The following is a 24,266-nucleotide window of genomic DNA, read 5'->3' as shown; positions in this document are numbered from 1 at the left end:
TATACTTAAGTAAATGTAGTCTATCAATCAATGTTTCAACATTTAATTTTAAAATTTTAAACAACCTTTATTAAAACTGCAATTAGCAACTACGCACTGTTTTTTTTTACATTTATATAACGAATTTCTGAAGTAATTATAATTTTATTATGGTTATGAGTGGGCAGAAAATCTAACTGGTCTGTATCCTTGGCAATATAATTTATTAATAAAGGAATAGAATTTTATTTACGAATAAACAACCGTAGATATTTTCCAGCATCTATAAGAGAACTGTTAAAAAGTTTATTATATGCCACGGAATATTGTTTAGGACCTTACCTACGCGTGGTAAGTAAATATTACCCTAACGGCTTCTTTTACAACAGTGGCAGAACGAGACTTATTTTTCTTAATTGTTTACACAACAAAGCGCAAACAATAAAAATAACCAAACATATTGTTTGAAAAGTCGAAGAATTTTCGACGGCAAACAGCAACAGTTCACAAATCGTACAACAAAATAGTGCTCCGACCGCAGACCGCCAGACGCCACTGGAGCTGTTATTAAGTACCATCTAATTACAAAAATAAATAAAAATTTTAAACTAGACCACCCAAGGCTCATAAACCACTGTTTTATGTGTGCACCATGAGCACAAATAAGAAGAACAAACAAGACCCCCATAAACCCGGCGACGATTTGACACGACGGTGTTTCCCTGAAATATCTAAAACCGGCGTCCTCTGTAGATAGACAGCTTAAGACAATGTGCAACTTTTAATTGCCCACAACTAGCCTATCGCGTTATTATAGGTAATTACTGTGTTAAATTCATGCGCATTTTTTAAAAATATCTAATACCTCAATAAGCAGTCTCCTTCGAACTGCCTCTGACAAGTGTTCGATGTGCATTGAATATTAACAGTTAATAATGTTTCACTGATATGGGTAAGTCGTTGGTGTTTGCCACTTAATAATTAATTAAAAACGTATTCATTTCAATTGCGATATTATCGCATGACACTTTTATATAATGGATTATCTAAGATTGTATACACTGTAATGCTCGATAAAAAAACGAGACATTATTGATACATTATGACAATATCTATCTATATGTAATATAAAATAAGCTATGTATACTATATTTCATTTTATACAAGTAAATATCTCTTTCTAAGACTTCAAATTAACAAATTATATTTTAGGACAAGGCCAAGATCAACTGGGTAGTAAAATGCCACACAATGTTAAGGTTTATACAATTTTGGTGGTCAATGATCACCTAAAGATATTCAACATTTCATTTCGTTGAACAACTAATTATTATAGTTCCCTTGAAAGTATTTAGTTTCAGAGCTACTCCTAAGTCTCAGATTCAAGATTAATTTATTAGAAAATTCTCATAAATAATCCTCATTGTTCACTCAAGATATTGGTTTCTTAAAAAAATATTCGTCTGATATTTCTTCGAAATTTTATTTCAGCACTACTATCAAGTTTCAGTTTCAGTTTTATTAATTAAAAAAATTCTCATAAATGATACTCATTGTTTACCTAAAGATTTGTAGCATATTAGTTTTTTGACAAAATATTTGTGTGTTATTCCATCGAAACTTTTATTTCAGCACTACTCACAAGTTTCAGTTTCCGGATTAATCAATTAAAAAATTCTCATAAAGATTTCTAGGGTATTAGTTCTTTGAAAAGGTATTAGTATATTATTCCAGTGAAACTTTTATTTTAGCACTATTCTCAAGTTTCAGTTTCAGTATTAATCAATCAAAACATTCTCATAAATTATACTAATTGTTTTCTCAAATATTTCAAGCATATTAGTTCTTTGAAAAGGTATTGTGTATTATTCCATTGAAACTTTTATTTTACCACTATTCTCAAGTTTCAGTATTAAGATTAATCAATTAAAACATTCACATAAATGATACTAATTGTTTTCCTAAATATTTCTATCATATTAAGGTATTTATGTATTATTCCACTGACAAGTTTCAGTTTCAGGATTAATCTATTAAAACATTCTCATAATTAATACTAATTGTTCCCTCAAATATTTCAAGCATATTAGTTCTTTCAAAAGGTATTGTGTATTATTCTATTGAAACTTTTATTTTACCACTACTCTCAAGTTTCAGTTTTAAGATTAATCAATTAAAACATCATAAATCATATTAATTGTGCTCTTAAATCTGTCTAACATATTAGTTCTTTGAAAAGGCATTTTGTATTATTCCATTGAAATTTTTATTCTAGTAGTACTCTCAAGTTTCAGTTTCAGGTTTAATCAATTAAAACAGTCTCATGATACTAATTGCTCTCCTAAAGATTTCTAGCATAGAAAATATATTTGTGTATTATTCCATCAAAACTATTATAGCACTGCTTTTAAGTTTCAGTTTCAGGATCAATCAATTAAAGAATTCTCACAAATGATACTAGTTGTTCACCTAAAGATTTCTAGCATAATAGTTCTTTGAAATGATTCCATTCCATAGAAACTTTTATTTCAGCACTACTCTCAAGTTTCACTTTCAATATTAATCAAATAAAAAAAAATATTAATTATTCACTTAAAGATTTCTAAGCATATTGGTTCTTTGAAAGGGTATTTGAGAATTATTCTCAAGTTTCAGTTTAACGATTAATTAATTTAAAAAATCTCCAATGAAACTAATTCTTAACTTTACATAGTCCGATATTAAAACAAAATATCTATTAAATACTTATAATTATTATGACAAATTTATGCAATATAAATCATGTAAATAAAGTAGTCTTTGATAAGCTTGACGTAAATTATGTACTTATCCTTTCGTTAACATTAATTATAACATAAAAATTTAAATAATTTAAATTTTACCCATAGGCAATGAAAATTAAACTGCTAAATTGTATACACAGTTACAACTTCTTGTCACTGAAATTAACTGTTAAGTCCCAATTAGTTTCATATTTGACTAGAAGGATGTTACTTCCGCTAAAGTGATTGATTTTAATTAACACAGCATAATTTATTACTTGATATACAAGTGTAATAATATCAGCTCATTGTTTCCTATAAATTTTTTCTCACGCTGATAATAATTACCGTTCAGTTTGATATGAATATAACCATAAATAATTTCCGAATCTAATAACCAGCCCTTAAATTTTTTTAGGACTGGGTAACACTAATTGTGGGTTTTGAAAATATTATAAACCTTCGATAATTGGATCCGGGCACGTAAGGCACCATCTGTGGAACCCTCGTCGGTGGGGTGCATTGTTTTCATTTGTTACTTGGCATTGCAGTGCAATTATACAACTGTAAGTGTTTGCAATGTTGCATTGCATGTTCTATTAGTACACACGTCTCAGATAATATTATTTAAGTGACAAATTAGCGTGTGATTATGGCTAATTTGAATATCAACGAAAAAGTGCATTGTTATAATCATTTTTTTAATTATCTAATCACGGTAATTAGGCGTAATGATTTTGAGATGATTAAGATGGTCTATTTATAAAATCATTGTACGGTCTCTTTATTATCAATTTCGATAATATCATGGAATGCACGTGTGCTGTGACACTCAATAAACACGCGACTGTTGTTGATAAAAGTTACAATTTTATCTACTACTTAAGATGCTGATGAACACTTGTTGGATTTCGTTCTTTCCCAGTATGAAATACTGACGTTTTCCGATTCAGATAAGATTAAAGTTTTTCTAGAACTACTTAATATGCAGATCGTGATAAACTCATCCAAATTCACAAGCCTAGACTTTAAACAAACTGGGAACAGAATTACATGACGACAAAACACTCAATTGTTTTTGATGAACAATAGGCCATGTCGTCGATATGTGCTTAACGATTTGATATCTTCTAAGAATTTGTGGAGCTCTCGATAATATTTGTTTTAATTAACATTATGTTTATATTGTCATCACAGTCACATCATCTATTAGAGATACTTATATGGCCATAAATCAGATAGAAACGTGCTTCCTGTTTTTTATTAAGAATGGCTAATAAAGATAAAGGTTTAATAAAGATTACTTTACCTATTTACAAAATTGCAGGGAAAGTAATTTGAGAAATAATTCTTCTCTTAAGATTACTCGCCAGCATCCACTTATGGACCAGAAAAAGTAATTTATAAATAACTTATTCAACAAATTACCATCGCCAGTGTAATCATCGAATTTTTGAAAATGTTCTATAAACAAATTCATGCCAAGAGAAACAAATTCTGGTTTATTGGAATAAACAAATATCTGAAATAAAACAATATAAAATAATTGTAAAATTAAAAATTGTTCATAATTAAACCATTTATTAAGTAAAGAAAATTAGTCAATGACAAAAATAAATAATAAAGATACAAGGAGAAATATCTGGACTCTACGATGAATGAAGTTGAACGATCCATTTAACACTTTGGAGCTTCCTTTGAGTCACTAATATGACATGTGGTCTTGCGTTATCATGAAGAAGCAAACACCTATTTTATTGACTAAAGGAGCAGGTTTTTGAGTAAGTTTTGCCTTAACTTGGTCATTTTTTTATCATTAGACAGCTGCATTCAACGTTTGGTCTCTTGATAGGTAAAGTTAGGACTCTTTCTAATGTTTAATTGCTCACAGTTTAATAATTGGTCTATTTCATCTTCAATGTATTCATTATCTCTTTTGAACCGACAAACCCAAAATCGTGCTATTTTACCACTGACAGCATCTTCTTGAATGTGGCTTCTATCTTCTATTGCCTTAAGTAAGTTTGTAATGATTATGCACTTCAAAAAATATCTATCACAGTTAGAAGGTGCATAAAAAGCTTTCAAATAATATATACAGTACCAGTATCCAACATCATTAATTAGCAATTACTTAGGTCCAAAAGTATTTTGTGTTAACTGTTTATAATCATCAAATTTTTGAAAATATTCTTTACACAAATTCATGCCAAGAAAAACAAATTCTGGCTTACTGGAATAAATAAATATCTGAAATTCAACAATATAAAATAATTATAAAATTAAAAAGTGTTCAGATTTAAACCATGTATTACCTAAAAAATTGGTTAATGACAAAAATAAATAATAAAGATACATGTAGAAATATCTGGACTATACGATGGATGAGGTTGAATGATCCATTTAACACTTTGAAGCTTCCTTTGAGTCACTAATATGGCATGTGGCCTTGCGTTATCATGAAGAAGCACACGCCTAATTTATTGACTAAAGGAGCAGATCTTTGAGCAAGTTTTTCGTTAACTTGGTCAATTTTTGATCATTAGACAGCTGCATTCAACGTTTGGCCTCTTGGCAGGTAAAGTTAGGACTCTTTCTAATGTTTAATTGCTCACAGTTTAATAATTGGTCTATTTCATCTTCAATGTATTCATTATCTCTTTTGAACCGACAAACCCAAAATCGTGCTACTTTACCACTGACAGCATCTTCTTGAATGTGGCTTCTATCTTCTATTGCCTTAAGTAAGTTTGTAATGATTATAGCACTTCAAAAAATATCTATCACAGTTAGAAGGAGCATAAAAAGCTTTCAAATAATATATACAGTACCAGTACCCAACATCATTAATTAGCAATTACTTAGGTCCAAAAGTATTTTATGTTAACTGTTTATAATCATCAAATTTTTGAAAATATTCTTTACACAAATTCATGCCAAGAAAAACAAATTCTGGCTTACTGGAATAAATAAATATCTGAAATTCAACAATATAAAATAATTATAAAATTATAAAATTAAAAAGTGTTCAGATTTAAACCATGTATTACCTAAAAAATTGGTTAATGACAAAAATAAATAATAAAGATACATGGAGAAATATCTGGACTATACTATGGATCAGGTTGAACGATCCATTTAACACTTTGAAGCTTCCTTTGAGTCACTAATATGGCATGTGGTCTTGCGTTATCATGGAGAAGTAAACGCCTATTTTATTGACTAAAGGAACAGGTCTTTGAGTAAGTTTTTTGTTAACTTTGTCAATTTTTGATCATTAGACAGCTGCATTCAACGTTTGGCCTCTTGGTAGGTAGAAAGTTAGGACTCTTTCTAATGTTTAATTGCTCACAGTTTAATAATTGGTCTATTTCATCTTCAATGTATTCATTATCTCTTTTGAACCGACAAACCCAAAATCGTGCTGCTTTACCACTGACAGCATCTTCTTGAATGTGGCTTCTATCTTCTATTGCCTTAAGTAAGTTTGTAATGATTATAGCACTTCAAAAAATATCTATCACAGTTAGAAGGAGCATAAAAAGCTTTCAAATAATATATACAGTACCAGTACCCAACATCATTAATTAGCAATTACTTAGGTCCAAAAGTATTTTATGTTAACTGTTTATAATCATCAAATTTTTGAAAATATTCTTTACACAAATTCATGCCAAGAAAATCAAATTCTGGCTTACTGGAATAAATAAATATCTGAAATTCAACAATATAAAATAATTATAAAATTAAAAAGTGTTCAGATTTAAACCATGTATTACCTAAAAAATTAGTCAATGATAAAAATAAATAATAAAGATACATGTAGAAATATCTGGATTATACGATGGATGAGGTTGAACGATCCATTTAACACTTTGAAGCTTCCTTTGAGTCACTAACGTGGCATGTGGTCTTGCGTTATCATGAAGAAGCAAACGTCTATTTTATTGACTAAAGGAGCGGATCTCTGAATAAGTTTTTCGTTAACTTGGTCAATTTTTTATCATTAGACAGCTGCATTCAACGTTCGGCCTCTTAGTAGGTAAAGTTAGGACTCTTTCTAATGATTAATTGCTCACAGTTTAATGATTGGTCTATTTCAACTTCAATCGTGCTATTTTACCACTGACAGCATCTTCTTGAATGTGTCTTCCACCTTCTATTGCCTTAAGTAAATTTGTAAAGATTATAGTACTTCAAAAAATATCTATCACAGTTAAAAAGAGCATAAAAAGCTTTTAAATAATATATACAGTACCAGTACCCAACACATTAATTAGCAATTATCTAGGTCCAAAAATATTTGGTGCTAGCTGGTTAATAAAACATCATCTCTTATCGTCCACGAATTGTTATCAACGTGTGAAAAAATCCACTTACAACAATGTATGAGATTTAGCACCAGTAACTAACAATGAACCGTTACTGGCTGCAATAAATTCTCCAAAGTTTATCGAAATGATTCGTTTTATTGGAATTGCAGCAGTCCAGTGCCCAACAGATGTGTCTGGGTTATCGAAAAATGCTGTGAGTACAGTAGTAAGAATCCTTGTATCTTTAATTGATAGGTCAAATGTCAAACAAACTGGTCAGTACTTAATGCAGGTAGATTGAATCCCTTGTGATACAAACCCACACTCTTTTCAGCTTTGACCAGGGACGATCTCAGACAGTTTATGAATGGGAATGTGGGATTGGTGTTATTAAAAAATTAAATATTGGTAACAATGTGTATGGTTTGTTGACGATAATAGGTCAATGGCAATAAACTAATGGGTGAAATTTAGATAATTCGGATGATGACAATTCTGCTGCCATAATTAATAGCCGCACGTTTTTTTTTAACGATTTGTCTTAAACGCGATAAAATTGTAATGGTACAATAACAACGGCATAATTGGTTTTATTCCCAGCGCCAAAACTGGTATTAACGTATCTACGATTCCATAACGAAAAAGTTCCTGCAACATATAAAGTTTTATTGCTTTGTTTTTATGCGAACAAACTCTTCATAACGTAAACAGTAGTAACAAAAATAGGATGCATTTATCTGGCGACTGGATTATTTGCACACGGTAATCAGCAATTTAAAAATCACAAACTTACATTAATATAATAATGGCATGCTCATTTATAATTCCCATGATAACCATTATTATTCAGGGCAGTTCATGAATAATCAAGCTTCTTGCGTCTGTGAACGATCCGTGACGTTAATTGCCTCGATCACCAGTGTGTAATGTTACCTATGCGCCACATAATATAAAGATTAACCCCTGTATTGTTTGCTGGAAATTGGCGAAGTGGGCCCAATGTTGGTGGACTAGAGCGCAAGCGATTTTCGATTGGAAATCTCACGTGAGTTCCGTCCTCAGTCGGGAATTCGTATTATGACACAGTGGCTCTACCTCTACCTTTTGAGGTAGGTGTGCTTCGGTGATATATATATTCAATTTTTTTTTTTTGACGAGAAGAGTGAATGAAGGCAGAGGCACTCGTAGGTTCGGCCGATTGAGTTTTGTTGTTGGTTTGTTAGTGTGAACTGTAGTGCGGTTTAGTACGAGGTATTGTTTAGTTGTTAACGTTTTGATTGGATGATGATGTGAGAATAGGGGTTTCTTAGGTGGGCTCTTTGAAATTTGAATTAAAATTAAATGTTTAAATAAAATTATACCCAAATGTTCTCACATCAGAATCCTGACTTTAACAAATATATATTTTTTTGTTCATAATAAAATGAATCTATATTTCAGATTAATTTACTTGATTTGTACAATTCAGAAACAAATAAATACACGTTTTTAACGATTATATGACTAATATGACCAGAGGTAAAGTGACTGAACCTTGTTGACATTTTAAACAATTATTTAAATAATTATTATCAATGACTTTACTTCTGAGTAAACACATTTCTGATTAATTCACTTCATTTACTCAATGTAAGATAAGATACACATTTTTTGAGGTTTTCATGGTCATTGTGATCAAAAGTAAAATGATTGAACCTCGTTGATAATTTATACTATTGTTTAAACAATTATCAAGGAACCCCAAAATGACTTTACCTAAATAAAGACATTTCTGATTAATTTGTTTGATTTACTTAATTCAAGACTACAGAATGCACGTTTTTTGAGGTTTTCCTGGTCATTGTGATCAGAAGTAAAATGAACCTCGTTGATAGCTTAAACTATTATTTAAACAATTATCAACGAGGTTTAAAACCTGAAAATGATTTTATCTTTAAATAAACACATTTCTGATTAATTTATTTCATTTACTTAATTCAAGATTACAGAATACATGTTTTTTGAGGTTTTCCTGGTCATTGTGATCAGAAGTAAAGTGGCTGAACCTCGTTGATAACTATTGTTTAAACAATTATCAACGAGGTTTAAAACCTGAAAATGACTTTACCTTTAAATAAACACATTTCTGATTAATTTACTTCATTTACTTAATTCAAGATTACAGAATACACGTTTTTTGAGGTTTTACTGGTCATTGTGATCAGAAGTAAAATGGCTAAACCACGTTGATAATTTAAACTATTGTTTAAACAATTATCAACGAGGTTCAAAACCTGAAAATGGCTTTATCTCTATATAAACACATTTCTGATTAATTTACTCGATTGACTCAATTTAAGACTACACAATACACGTTTTAGAGGTTTTCTTCGACATTATGATCAAAGGTAAAGTGGCTGACCTCGTTGATAATTTAAACTATTGATTAAACAATATTCAACGAGGTTTAACACCTGAAAATGACTTTACCTCTAAATAAACACGTTTCTGATTAATTTACTTGATTTACTTAATTCAAGGCCACAGAATACACGTTTTTTGAGGTTTTCCTGGTCATTGTGATCAGAAGTAAAGTGGCTGAACCTTTTTGATAATTTAAACTATTGTTTAAACAATTATCAACGAGGTTTAAAGCCTGAAAATGACCTTACCTCTAAATAAACACATTTCTGATTAATTTACTTGATTTAATTCATTCAAGACTACAGAATACACGTTTTTTGAGGATATTCTGGCCATTGTGATCAGAGGTAAAGTGGCTGAACATCGTTGATAATTTAAAATGTTGTTTAAACAATGATCAATCAGGTCCAAGACCAGAAAATGACTTTACCTCCAAAAAACACAATTCCCATTAATTTATTTGAGTTACTCAACTCAAGACTACAGACACACGTTTTTTACGTCCATTACGAAGTAATGGTAAAGTGATTAAACTCCCCCGATAATATAAACAATTGTTTTTTTTTTATCAACGAGGTTCAAAACCTGGGAATGACTTTACCTCCAAATAAACACGGTTGTTAATGTTAATGTACAGTATATTGATGCAATAAATATGCAAATTCAGGGTTGACTCTGACTATTAAACATAAAAAAACCTTGAACTTATAATATTTTAAGATGCAAAAATTCGGACGTCATTACATTTTTTTTTCGTAATAATTATTCACCATTTTTATAACGGACACATTCAAAACAATAATAAAAAAAACATGAAAAACTAGATTTATTTCAGCCAATCAACACAACATCAATTTTTTATATTTGTTTGAATTTGTGTTAAATTTTTTATTGTCAAAATTTAGTAGTAGTTATTATTTTTATTATTATTTATGTACTTTAAGCGCCATTAAATCTTAATTGAATCTAATAAAATTGGAAATTTAATTATGATTATGAAATAATCATTGAATATATCAAGAACTTTTGTTTTAGCCATTAGATGTGACATATGTAACTTAATTCACTTAATGACAAACCTAATTAGCCGTAAATAAAATAACTCTCTATGTAATTTTAGTTAATTGTTTCCGTTTAATTGATTCTTTATTGTTGGAATTATATGAATTAAAAAAACATTTCCTATAAAAAATTAATGAAATGGAAAGCCATCATAAAACGACAAAACGTTTTATAGAAGCCTTAATAATAAAATAAGTAAGGAAAGTAAATAATCAATATCAAAACTGGACTTATAAGTTATTTATATTTTTTTACAAGAGATTCTTTAATTTATTTAAGTAAGTTTATATTAAAAATTGTAAAAACTTTTTAATAAATCATTCATTAATGAAAGCAAAATTTGAATAACAATAAATTATTACTTAAATATTACAGTCACATAATATTTTCTAAATTTATTCGGTAAGCATTACGTATTACAATGACAACTGCATAATTTTCCACAATGTATCTTATTATCAGATAAGAGACAAAATTGTGCTAACATCACGAGATCGTTGGGTTTTAATGATATATGTCAAAACTTATTTAAACTCACTTTTTATTAAACTTTCCCAATAGTAATTTCACATATTTTTATTTTTTGTACGAAAAACGCATAATTTTAACGCAACAGGTTCAACAACAGATTATAAATTCCGATAAAAATCAAAATGTAAGTAAAAATTTCACGTTTGTAAGAAAGAGTGCACTAAAACCGTACGTACCATCTCCACACAAGGAGATAATTATGGGTCTGATATGCATACCAAAATATAAATTTGTAATATATAAAAAGGGAAAGTCGATATATATGTTGCATATTACGGAACGACTGTTAATTAACGAATTTATTGGTTAACAATTCAGTTTAGTTTTTGTGGTTTGTGATGGTTGTTGTGCTTGTTCGGATTATCGATTGAACAGGTGAATATTTATAAAATTAATTGACGTGTTTTTGTTGGAAGCGTTACAAAATTGGGACGGTCGGGGTTCTTAACCCTTAAAACAGGGTCAAATGAGAACGTGACGAGTCCGCTCCTGAATTTCTGGTTCGCGAAGGAAACACCGATACAGTTACCAAATAATTATTGCCGCATAACCCGCAATTAACATTTTTAATTTGGGATCAAACAATTGATCATGGAAATGGGACTAATTGTAAGGTACGCTTAAATATACATGTGAATCACCCGTTCACAATTTACCGGCTTAATGTATGTGGAATATTTTTGTGAGCAACTTTTTATTAAACAGAAAGAAACTGTAATTTATTCATCTTTTCTAAAGGATATAATTTATCATTGAATATTATATGCAGAGTGAGAACAGGGTTATCAACTGCGAAATTTTAGTGGCAACGGTTTTTTTTTATAAAAATATTTGCAATGCATTGTTACTTTTGACTCAACCGGAAGAAAATAATATTACATTATTTAATTCTACGTAAAATTCAAAATTTATTACGTTTTCGTAGCTTCATTTGTGTTTGAGATACATGAATTATTCAAGAAACATTTTTCTGAATAATTCATCTGATTTACTTAGATACACATATTTTTAGGCTTCAAAATAATAATGAATGAATTGATTGTAATCAAATGGTTGCATTGTAATCAAAATTATTGATTCAAAATCTGAAAATGACTTTACCTCTAAATAAACATTTTCTTGATTAAGTTACTCATTTCAAGACTACAGAATACAAGTTTTTCTGGTCATTGTGATCAGAGGTAAAATGGCTGAACCTCGTTGATAATTTAAATTATTGTTTAAACATTTATCAACGAGGTTCAAAACCTGAAAATTACTTTACCTCTAAATAAACACATATCTGATTAATTTACTTTAATACATGTTTTTTGAGATTTTTCTGGTCATTGTGATCAGAAGTAAAGTGGCTGAAGCTCGTTGCTAATTTAAAATATTATTTCAACAATTATCAAGGAGATTTAAAACTTGAAAATGTCTTTACCTCTAAATAAACACATTTTCTGATTAATTTACTTAATTTACTCAACTCAAGACTACAGAATATACGTTTTTTGAGGTTTTCCTGGTCATTGTGATCATAGGTTAAATGGCTGAAACTCTTTGATAATTTAAACTATTGTTTCAACAATTATCAACGAGGTTTGAAACCTGAAAATTATTTTAATTCTAAATAAACACATTTCTAATTAATTTACTTGATTTACTCAATTAAAAATTACAGACTGCACATTTTTCGAGATTTTTCTTGTCATTGTGATTAGAGGTGAAGTGGCTCAAACTTGTTAGTAATTTAAACTATTGTTTAAACAATTATCAACGAGGTTTAAAACCTGAAAATGACTTTACCTCTAAATAAACACATTTCTGATTAATTTACTTAATTTACACAATTCAAGACTATAGAATATATGTTTTTTGAGGTTTTTCTGGTCTTTGTAATCTGTGGAAAGTGGCTGAACCTCGTTAGTAACTTAAACTATTGTTTAAACAATTATTAACGAGGTTTAAAACCTGAAAATTATTTTAATTCTAAATAATGATATATCTCATTAAGTTACTTGATTTACTCAATTCAAGGCTAAACATTACACGTTTTTTGAGGTTTTCTTGAACATTATGACCAGAGGTAAAGTGGCTGACTATTGTTTAAACAATTATCAACGAGGTTCAAAATCTGAACATGACTCTACCTCTAAATAAATACATTTCTGATTAATTTACTCAATTTAAGACTACAGAATACACGTTTTTTGAGGGTTTCCTGATAATTGTGATCAGAGTTAAAGTGACTGAGCCTCGTGAATAATTTTAACAATTGTAAACCAGCTTTAAAATCTGCAAATGACTCTAAATAAAATCGAATTGTAATGTTGAACAATCAAAATCTCAGATATCATTTTCATTTCTTTAGAAACCTATCAAGAATTAGATAAATCATTTTATATATGTAGGTATAATCTGTAAGTAATGATGATTTATATCAGTTCTAAATAAGTACTTAGATTATCAATCGATTTTAAAATGAAATAAAAATAAATAATTTTATATAATCAATAATCTAAAATTTATGGCGTGTCAATTGAAATAAATAGAAATTACAAGGAAATCCAATATAATAAACTCTTGGTAAGTCTGACGTTATCACCAACTGCATAACTATAAAAATATATTTTAATCACCATTTAAGATTAACCAATAATAAACGACAAACAAGCAACATATTGTGTGAGCAAACTTTAATTAATTTTGTCTTTAAATCTTAAGTTCCTCATTAAATTACAGACGACTAATTTCGGTTGCTGCTAATCGATTCGCCTTTGAAATATTATTGAAGAACAATTGCATAAAAGAAACGCAGCGTTCCGTTGGTGATTGTTAATAATAGCTCCAATTTTGCCACTATTTAGAAATCTAATTGTGAACAAGACAAATATACACAAAGGTCAGTCAATTGACATCCCAATAGTCTGAAAGGAGCCTTGAACCTGGCTAGGTCTCTTTCAGTTTTGCTCAATCGAAAAGTTAAAAATACAAACGGAAATTCAACTTACAGCTACGCTTTTTTTTGCAAATTATGTGTAATGAGTAATTTTACAATTGTGATTTGTGAAGGTCAACGTCAGCAATGAATGACGATAAAAAATAATAATATTTAAATTGTGGCTGGGTCCGGAGAAATCGCAACGTGTGAATCGTACTGTGCTGGAACATTATTGTGTATTTTAATATTCCGTGTCATGACGATTCCAATCAAAAGTACTACTATTAATAGTTGCCATAAAAACAATTGATACTACTGCACGCAAATATTTTATCATCAACAATATCGGGTGGTATCAGTGCCGACAAAAGTTTGGTGTCACTCGAATGTGGTGTTTAAATCAAATAAGGTGAACGTCGGTGAGTCACACACATATTACTATTTTCGTTGTTTAGAATGTCCAAGATACGTAACTGCAGAAGAATTCCATCCGAACATTAAGGATTTCAGTGACATAAGATTCGACTTAAAATTATTCTGGTGAAACTACACACACACACACACACGAAACGAAGCGAAAAACGGCCAATATTTAAATAAATAATTGAGATCACCACGTAACGTTTAACTGTTCTACTGGTTTCGGTCAATTTGTTAGACGTGGAAAATAAAAACGATGCAATTAAGAATAATTGCGTGTTTTATGCCAGGCTTAGACACAAAACTAATTAAGAAATGCAAAAATGCTTCTTCATTACCCAGTTTTCCTTTATCAACAATAATTAGTTTTGATGGGAGCTTTCTTTAATGGTTAAGCAATTTCCATTATTTTAATCATTTGTTTTATGTCATTAAAAAAGTAATTGTTGTTTATGTAAATTAAATTAAAGATTAGATTAGGAGTGAAGAATTTACCTAAAAATATAAATATGGCCAGACTAAGTGTATTGATATTATTAACTTAAACTCTAAATATAACAATATCTTTTGATGTTAGATTTTTTAATCATTATTAATTAAAATTTAATTCCTAATACTTACATTTTTATATGATTCAACCTTATTAATAACAACTAGATAAGTTTTAATAATTATATGTTATCAATGTCTCATTTGTCAATTTAAATTTCAATTGATGAAAATATCTTTTATTAAACCTATGTACATTTTATACTAAAATTTGATGTCTTAGTAATATATTGATAGTTTTTTACCCAGGCTTTAAATTAAAATTTCATGTTTAATTTATTAATATAATATATTAACAGAGTACTAGAAAATAGTTTTTTATTAATTGTCACAATCAGAATTCGACGTTTTATATTAGAATTTCAAGAATTCAAGAGAATTGCATTATTTATTATATATTTTTTAGATTATTCTTCAAATTAATTGCTTGTAAATACATTCAAAATAAAGAAATGTTCTTTAATTTAAGAAAATAGTATTGCTTAAATTAAAATTTTGTGTTTTAATTATAATTATGTTAACAAAATGATAAAAAAAGATTTTATTTAATTTTTATTATCAGTATTCAACATTTCCAATTAGAATTTTAAATTAATTTTAACCATTATTACTCATAATAATTATTTGTAAAAATGTGGTCTCATAATTTAAATTTTAATCAACAATTTGACGTATTAATTGTAAAATTAATTAAATGGAAATGTAAATAAATAATTTCCTTTTTGTTAATTGGATATTTTCCTTTTTAATTAAAATTTTCAATTTTCAATTGTTCTTATTTATTAACTATATTAAAATCTGATGTTTTAATTATGTTTATTAGAATATATAGCATTTTTTATTAATTGTTAATTAATTAAATAAATCACAATTTTTGATGTCGAACTTTCTAATTAAATTTCAGTCAAAAATTTTCTACATTACTAGTAAAATTAATTAATATTGTTGAAAAGTAAAATTAGTTAATTAAATATTTTCATTATATCTTTCTTTTAATTAATATTTCTAATTTTGTACAATAATTATTTATTAATTGTTCCTAAATAAACTGAAACTGAAAAATTGGTTATTAAATTTTCTATATAAAAGAATTTTATTTATAATTTTTATTAAAATTTAATGTTATTGATTATGGAAAATAAACAAAATAATTCCCTATTTTTAATTAAATATTTTCATTATTTATTTGTTTAAATTAAAAAATACTATAAAAAATTAAAATTTCCATTTTTTATAGTATTTATTCATTAACAGTTTCTAAATAAATTGAACATGAAAAATTGGTTTGTATGTGTAAAAGTATTTTGTTTATAATTTATATTAAAATTTGATGTTTTCATTATGTTTAGGTTAATCAAATTAAAGAAAAATATACTTTTTGTATTCGTTGTTAATTATCGGTATTCGATATTTTTCACACGATGAAAATAAAAATTTAACCTTATAATTTTTGTTGTGGAACTTTTTACTTAAATTAAAAACTTAGTTTTTATATTTTCATTACGTTTATTTTAGTAAAATAATAAAAAAATAAAACACTTTTTTATTAATTGTTAATTATCGACATTCGATAATTTTTTCCACACATTGAATATAATTAAAATTTACTTTTAATTTTTTTTTTATCGAACTTTTTAATTAAATGTGAATAAATTATTCCTTATTTGTGAATTCAATATTTTCATTATTTCATTTTTTAATTAAAATTTTAAATAGTATTAATTCTTAATTTTTCCTAAATACATTGAAAATAAAAACTTATTTTTTAAATTTTCTGTTACCAAATTTTTTATTTATAATTTTTATTGAAATTTTAGGTTTTAATTACGTTTAATAAAATCACAAAAAAAAATTAATTATTAATTATCTCTATATGATTTTCTTCAAACAATAAAAATAAAAATTTGGTTTTATAATTACTTAATATTTTAATTTAGCTAAAAATTTTCTCTTTTAATTGTAAAAATTACTAAAATTGCTGAAAAAAGTAAATAATAATTCCCTTTTTATTAATTACATATTTCTATTATTCAATTAATTGATTGATTTAAGTAGAATTTTTTAACAATAAATACATTGAAAATAGAAAAATTGGTTTATATTTTAATTATTATCCAAAAAATGAACATATATTATTAATTGTTAATTATTTATAATTTTTGTCGTTGAACATTTTAATTACATTTTAGATAAAAATTTGATCTTTTAATTATAAACATAACTAAAATTGCTGAAAATTGTAAATAAATAATTCCCTCTTTATTAATTACATATTTTCATTATTCAATAATTATTATTGATTTAAGCAAAATTTCAATTTTTCAACATAATTATTTACTAATTGCTCCTAAATACATTGAAAATAAAAAATAGGTTTTTTAATTTCTTTATCGAAATTTTTTATTTATTGTTTATATTAAAACCTAATATTTTAATTATTGTCCAAAAAATTATTAATTAATTGTTATTCTATTTTCCCAATATATTGAACAAAAATTGGTCTTATAATTTTTATTGTTGAAATTTTTAAATAAATTAGATAAAAAATTGCCCCATTAATTGTAAAAATAACTAAAATTGTAAAAATTATAATAAAATAAATATAATAATTCCATTTTTATTAATTTCATGGTTCCTACCGAAGATTTTTATTTACTTTTTATATTAAAATTTGATGTTTTTATTATTGTTATCTCAGTAAAAAAAGTTGAATTTTTTATTGTTAACATACTGCAAATAAAATTTGAACTCATAATTTTTATTGTCGAGATTTTTATTTATTCGATTATTTATAAAATTATTTAAAATTGCCTAAAAATGTAAATTAATAATTCCTTTTTTTATTAACTATATATATTCAATATAATTTTTTAATAATAATTTCCATTTTTCAATAATTATTATTTATTAATTGGTTCCCAATTTTTTTGTGAAGTTTTTTATTAAATTTGTTAAACTATTGTATAATAATAAAAAATATATATTGTTAGAACATTTTATTGTTTGTGTGTTACATTCAACTTTCCCAATTAGAATTTCAAAGGGGGACAAGAGAACATTTTCATAGATATTGTAAGGAATTCTTTTACAAGCAATAAAAGAGTTGGGTACGCGCTGGGTGCAATACTCGTAAATTCAATCAGAATTTGATCGTTTTGCATATAATAAAGTCAATTCAAACCATAGTCAAACCTTGATTGGAAATAATCGACCAGTAAATCAATGTTTGCATTTATGGCACGTCACTTTGTAAACATGCAAATGCCTTACTTTTAATGTCGCAATAAAATTATCTGCATTTTAAACAATCCAGCATGAGAGTGAACCCGTCTAATAAAATGCGTGTGATTCGACACAAAACATAATAGGCAATAAAGCCGGTAGGGAATAAAATTGGATGAATAATAGATTTCTGATGCCGGCCACTACTGGTGGGTACCCGACACGGTCGTACCCGATGGAAAATGACCGTTCAAATTTTTCATTAAGTTTCTTCACGGTTACGACACGGCATTTCACTTATCAGGTCGCGACAAGTCGATCCATTCAAAATCGAATCGCAATCGAACATTTTAACGCCATTACCGTTTCTCATAGCTGAATCACATCACAATCATCATCATCAAGGCGAAACTGGAATCGTGGAAATTCCAATAAGGTTCGTACAACGTAAAGGTACAGTTTAAAAATGCTTAATGACTAAGAGAAACAATCGAGTCCTCTAGAAAGCCATTATGTTAAGCAACTATGCCATATGACAAATGTAAACTGTGAATCCACAACTCAGCTTTTACCATCGTTATATTAGAATATTAGCGGTGAATGTGTTTGAAAATAAATACCTACAAGTGTCTTTTATTTACTATTTTCATTACGCGTAAAACAAATCACAATACGTCGGTTCATGGTCACACCAAGATCAAGAAGGTACTCAGGAAGTTCCCACATGTTTGGATCTTTCTTTGATTTTGCGAACAAAACGTTGTTATCAGTTAATTCAGGCTGAATCTGTTACGTTCGTGTTGTCACGCAAACTGGCCAATGTTCGTCCATTTTTATTAATTAAATTCGCCGACAGAACGCCGGCAATAAAACAGAAATTGAAAAAATAAAAAGCTACATAATCATACCACGATATAGACGATTATTGTAGTTCTTAAGACTTGGAATTATAACGTGGATTGGGCATTCGATAGGTTGTTACAAGCAATTAAATTGAGGATAGGTTGCAGTTTAATGTGGCTTTTGCTACACGGTTTTGGCAAGTCCTAAAGATTTTGCATAACAAGTTCCAGTTGGTCAGTTTTATTGACTGTATTTCGAATTGGACACATCAGTTTTTTGCTTATCGTTCTGCGTTTGTCTTCAATTTTTATCGAATTATTGTCAACAACACATAAATATTTATGGGAACTGAAGAGACGGTTGAACGTGTGTTTGTCCATCTGCAATTCAAATGTTTTGCGGTTGAAGCTACATTAATAAATGCGGTTACAGAATCAGTTATTTCCACAATGCGTTACTTAATTGTACTGCCATTGACATTGTTTTTTTTTTCTATCTCTGGAATTTATTCTACGGCTATATACCAGGTGTTTCTAAAATTTAGGAGCAGTTAAAGCAAAGTAAAATCAATTTTTTTCTAAGGTTTCTCAAATTTATATTTCAATTTGTTTTTTAGTCATATTTCCTTAACCTTTGATCCAATCCTGTTTGAATTTGGTGTGTATTATCCTAAAATATTTTCTGCTCCACTAAGGAAAAAATTACTCTTTATTAATGTTAATTATTACAGTCGTTTTTGAGGTATTTCAGTTTTAATGTTTGAAGAAAATTAAAGTGAATATTCAATCTGAAATATCTCAAAAATGACTGTGATAATCAAAATAAATCAAGAGTGCATTTTTTCTTCCAAATTGTGTAAAGAATATGAAAAGCTTAATAGTTTTAAAAAATATTCAGTGACGTAGAAAATAGGGCGATAAAATGAGGAGAACCCCCTCAGAATCTACGCCACTGTAACAATATGGAAAAACTTTATTGTAACGGAAATATGAGAAAAAACAATTTTTGAAATTTAAATTGAGGAGCTGTATTTTCTTCAGGATAAACTGTAGACAAAATTTTATTTAGATTTTCTTCATGATTTGACGTAAGTTATTTATAATTAATTATTATGTAATAGCAAAATTGAATTGTAATTTTAATTACCTTTTTAATAATTTTTAACAAGACTAATTCAGAATGTGAGACAAAATAGGTTAATGAAAATAATCTATAAAGTGTTTCTAAGATTCTCAAAATTTGAGACCAATAATGAAGAAAATATAAATAACTTTTTTCCAAAATTTTTTTTCTGAAGAAAATACAAATTTAAACTTCAAAAATTGTTTTTTACGCATATTTAAGTAACCTTTAGTCCAATCGTGTTTAAATTTAACATGTATTATCCCAAAATATGTACCTACAATTTAATATAATAAACTTTTTCCATAATGATACAGTGGCGTAGATTCTGGGAGGTTCCTCTTTTTTTTCGCCCTATTTTCTACGCCACTTAATATTTTTTAAAACTGTTAAACTTTTCATATTCTCTGAACAATTTAGAAGAAAAAAGATGCTCTTGATTAATTTTGATAAACACAGCCGTTTTTTAAATATTTCAGTTTTAATGTATGAAGACAATTAAAGTGAACATTCCATCTGAAATATCTCAAAAACAACTGTGATAATCAAAATAATCAAGAGCATCTTTTTTCTTCTAAATTGTGCAAAGAATTTGAAAAGCTTAATAGTTTCAAAAAATATTGAGTGGTGTAGGAAACAGGGCAAAAAAAAGAGAAGAACCCCCCATAATCTACGTCACTGTAACAGTATGGAAAAAGCTGATTACATTGAATTGTAGGCATGTTTAAATTTGGTATGTATTACCCCAAAATATGTACCTACAATTTAATATAATAAACTTTTTCCAAAATGACACAGTGGCGTAGATTTTGGGTGGTTCCTCTTTTTTTTTTTCGCCACTTAAAATTTTTTAAAACTGTTAAACTTTTCATATTCTCTGCACAATTTAGAAGAAAAAAGGTGCCCTTGATTAATTTTGATAAACACAACCGTTTTTTAAATATTTCAGTTTTAATGTTTGAAGAAAAGTAAAATGAACATTCCATTTGGAATAACTCAAAAACGACTGTGATAATCAAAATAAACAAAAGTATCGTTTTTCTTCTAAATTATGCAAAGAATTTGAAAAGCTTAATAGTTTCAAACAATATTGAGTGGTGTAGAAAACAGGACAAAAAAAGAGGAGACCCCCCATAATCTACGCCACTGTAACAATATGGAGAAAGTTTATTATATTGAATTATAGACATGTATTTTAGGATGATACGTGCCAAATTTAAACATGATTGAACCAAAGCTTATGGAAATATGAGAAAAAATTTTTGAAATTTAAATTTGAGGGGTTTTATTTTATTCAGGATAAACAATATATTACTGGACTGCTCCGAAATTTAGAAACACCTTGTATATCTAATTTTTTCCATGCAGTTGTAAAGAGAAAGCGGTACATAAATAAATAATTTGAAACATTAAGTTGAAATGGTAACAAATCCTGTGATTGAGACTCGTTAATACGATTACATAAAACCCACAACAATAACTCAGTTAGGTTACATTTGAAATCTGTTAATTTCCACTGCTGAATTTTAAAACGGCGTCGTGCAATATTTCTGAATATCGGCAAGACAGACTTTCAATTGGTTATATAATCTTATGTATCTGAAATGTAGGACATTAAACATTAAAGAAAGAAATTATATAGTTGTTGATTATTCTCACATGCAAGTTATCATCAAGAGACACGCTATATTTAGGTAACTGTTTCGTCCATTCAAATTTTGATTTATTTCGGCCGTTTTAATAAGCACGACTGTTTTGTTTTAGCCTTCGAGGAATCCGACACCGCCAAGCCAATATAGACAATGCTAGGTCCATCATGGAAGAATAAACTGTCATTAAAAGTTTTCTCACTTAGGCACGACAACCCCACAATTTTCATATCATCACAAGTAAGTGACCCCAATTAATTGTTCCCGTGCATAACTGATTTAATATGTGTATCTTGAACTTTGTATTCACATGCCATAAACATTTTAATGTTTGGAATTTATGACGAAGAATAACCCCCATGGGAACCGGCAGCCAATTGTTTTACATCGTGTGAACCTTTTGTTTTAGTGGCAACGAGACAAAACAAAACCAAGTATCATATATCTGATATACAAAACGGCAATAACTTTATATTTATGTATAACATGGGCGCTGAGTGTATCGGATTTCAAGAAATCGAATCTGACGGCCGCATTTAGAGCGAAATATTTAGTTTATTTGACGAACTGGGGCTACACCATGTGCACAATACAAGCCCTCACCTGTCTGCTAATGTTGTCCGTGTCGATGATATCCACGAAGCTCAAAACCCACCCCAGTCTTCAGGACAAAATACTTAAGCTGTACAAATTCTACAGGCTCATTAACGTCATTGCCACTCCCGTTGCTTTTGGGATAACCATTATGTACTGGTCTGTGATATACGATGGTAAGGTCCAGAAACAAATCGTAAAAAACGTGTACTAGCATTAAGTTTGTAGCTGCAAAAATGCCATTCGATGAAATGAACTTCTTCGTCCACGGCACCAACACGATTTGTATGTTCATTGATCTGATGGTTGTTGCCCATCCAATAGAAATCATGCATTTTATTTATCCGTCAGTATTTGGTATCATCTACGCCACCTTCAGCTTGATTTACTATTTTGCTGGGGGTACGAGCCGGTAAGACATCAACCTCAACGCCAGAACTTAGTGTTGAAGCCTCGTTAATTGCAGGGAGGGTACGACCTACATCTACACAATCTTGGACTGGGATCGACCGGGCAGGACCTTGTTAATTTGCTTGGGAGTGTTGGTGTTTCTGATTTTCCTTCATATCATCACTTGGGGCTTGCATCTGTTGAGGAGGATCAAGGAGAAGCCCGAGACCATTGTTGTTAAAACCAATGACACTGGGAAAGGGTACGTGAACGAGGGCATGGCCAATGATGTTGTGTGACCGAAATAACGAAAGAACTGCTCTACCATTAGTTCCTGATATTTTTACTCTATTTACTTTTACTTTACCTTATCAGTTTTATGATTTTAATATTTTGTATATATTTTATAAATAGGACGAATAAAACAAAATTGCAAATCGATTTGTGTTTTATTTTTTGAATAAAATTAATATAGTAAAATTTATAAAAAAAAAAATATATTATTCAATAAATATAAATAAATACTGTTGAATGTATTTTATAGAAAAGAAAAAAATCAAATTAAAATTTGATATAAACCTAATTATTAATAAAAAAAGTGATAAAAAATGGTTATTTATGTTAAATTAAAAAAAAAATGATTCATTTAAAATTATTGTTCCTCCATTTACTATTACTTTTTACAATTTTCAAATAAATGTTTAAATAACTCATGCGATCATAAAATTGTAAGAATCGTATTCAATAAATAATAAAAAATACAAAATGGTCAGTTAAGATTTTCATTTCACAAGAAGAATTAAAATAACCCACTTTAGGTAAAGTTAATGTTCATTTATGTAATAATCCTCATAATATTAACATTGCATACATATATGAACAGTAAAATATTGTTTTACATTAGCATAAACATTTATAACTATATTAAAATGTGTTTTAATTTACTAATAAAAGAGCAAGACCTTTTTAAAACGTTTTTATACGAGGTTACCAATTTTTTTATTACTTACAGAAGTTGAAGTGGGTTAATTTTCTAATAATTATTGTATAAAATTGTTATTTTTTAATTATTTACGTCAAATAAATTTATATTACTAAAAATAACAATGTAAATAAAAATAATAAAGTTATAAATAGTATTTCAATTATGCAAAATGTGAATTTAAATTTCATGTAATTAATAATCTTTATAAAAGCAAATATTAATGTTTTGGATTAACATAAACATGTGAAATAATATGAATGTAAATTGTGTATGGTGAAATAAACAATACTGAAATAAGGAATCATATGTTAAATTGGAAAATTTTAATAAAAAATCCAATTTGATACATAAATGCTTCATTTTAAATTATTTTCCTCTTTTATTTTTATTGTTTTGATGTGAATTAAGAAAATGTCTGTTATAAACAAAAATTTTATAAAAAAAGTTCAAGGTTAAAATTATTTTTCTTTTATTTACTTTTAAATTACTTTATTAATTTTGTTTTTAATATTTTGTATA

General features: G+C 27.9%; 1 protein-coding gene across 7 annotated transcripts; it reads left to right on the top strand.

The window, feature by feature from the left end:
* Window positions 1-812: 812 nt before the first annotated feature.
* Window positions 813-23,201, top strand: LOC109602365 (protein rolling stone). Of its 7 annotated transcripts, XM_020018725.2 has the most exons (6): window positions 887-931; window positions 3,160-3,307; window positions 21,894-22,018; window positions 22,188-22,548; window positions 22,601-22,784; window positions 22,839-23,201. In XM_020018725.2, the coding sequence occupies exons 3-6, from the start codon at window positions 21,932-21,934 to the stop codon at window positions 23,059-23,061; spliced, it is 855 nt and encodes a 284-aa protein (XP_019874284.1). In that variant the 5' UTR covers window positions 887-931; window positions 3,160-3,307; window positions 21,894-21,931; the 3' UTR covers window positions 23,062-23,201. The 7 variants fall into 7 exon arrangements, with proteins under 7 accessions (XP_049826727.1, XP_019874284.1, XP_049826728.1 ...); XM_049970770.1 differs by lacking the exon at window positions 3,160-3,307 and having other exon boundaries at window positions 813-931; XM_049970771.1 differs by lacking the exons at window positions 887-931; window positions 3,160-3,307 and adding an exon at window positions 8,143-8,163.
* Window positions 23,202-24,266: the final 1,065 nt, after the last annotated feature.

This window comes from Aethina tumida, chromosome 1 (genome assembly GCF_024364675.1).
Source record: "Aethina tumida isolate Nest 87 chromosome 1, icAetTumi1.1, whole genome shotgun sequence".
Lineage (NCBI taxonomy): Eukaryota > Metazoa > Arthropoda > Insecta > Coleoptera > Nitidulidae > Aethina > Aethina tumida.
Note: the sequence above shows the minus strand (reverse complement) of the source record. Positions and strands in the feature narration are given on the sequence as shown.

What these genes read in the sequence shown, in the direction of transcription:
- LOC109602365 (XM_049970770.1), top strand. Translation starts at nt 21,932, where the DNA reads ATGCTAGGTCCATCATGGAAGAATAAACTGTCATTAAAAGTTTTCTCA. An exon ending in CTGGTCTGTGATATACGATG is followed by an intron (nt 22,549 to 22,600) that starts GTAAGGTCCAGA and finishes TTAAGTTTGTAG; the next exon opens with CTGCAAAAATGCCATTCGAT. An exon ending in TTTGCTGGGGGTACGAGCCG is followed by an intron (nt 22,785 to 22,838) that starts GTAAGACATCAA and finishes CGTTAATTGCAG; the next exon opens with GGAGGGTACGACCTACATCT.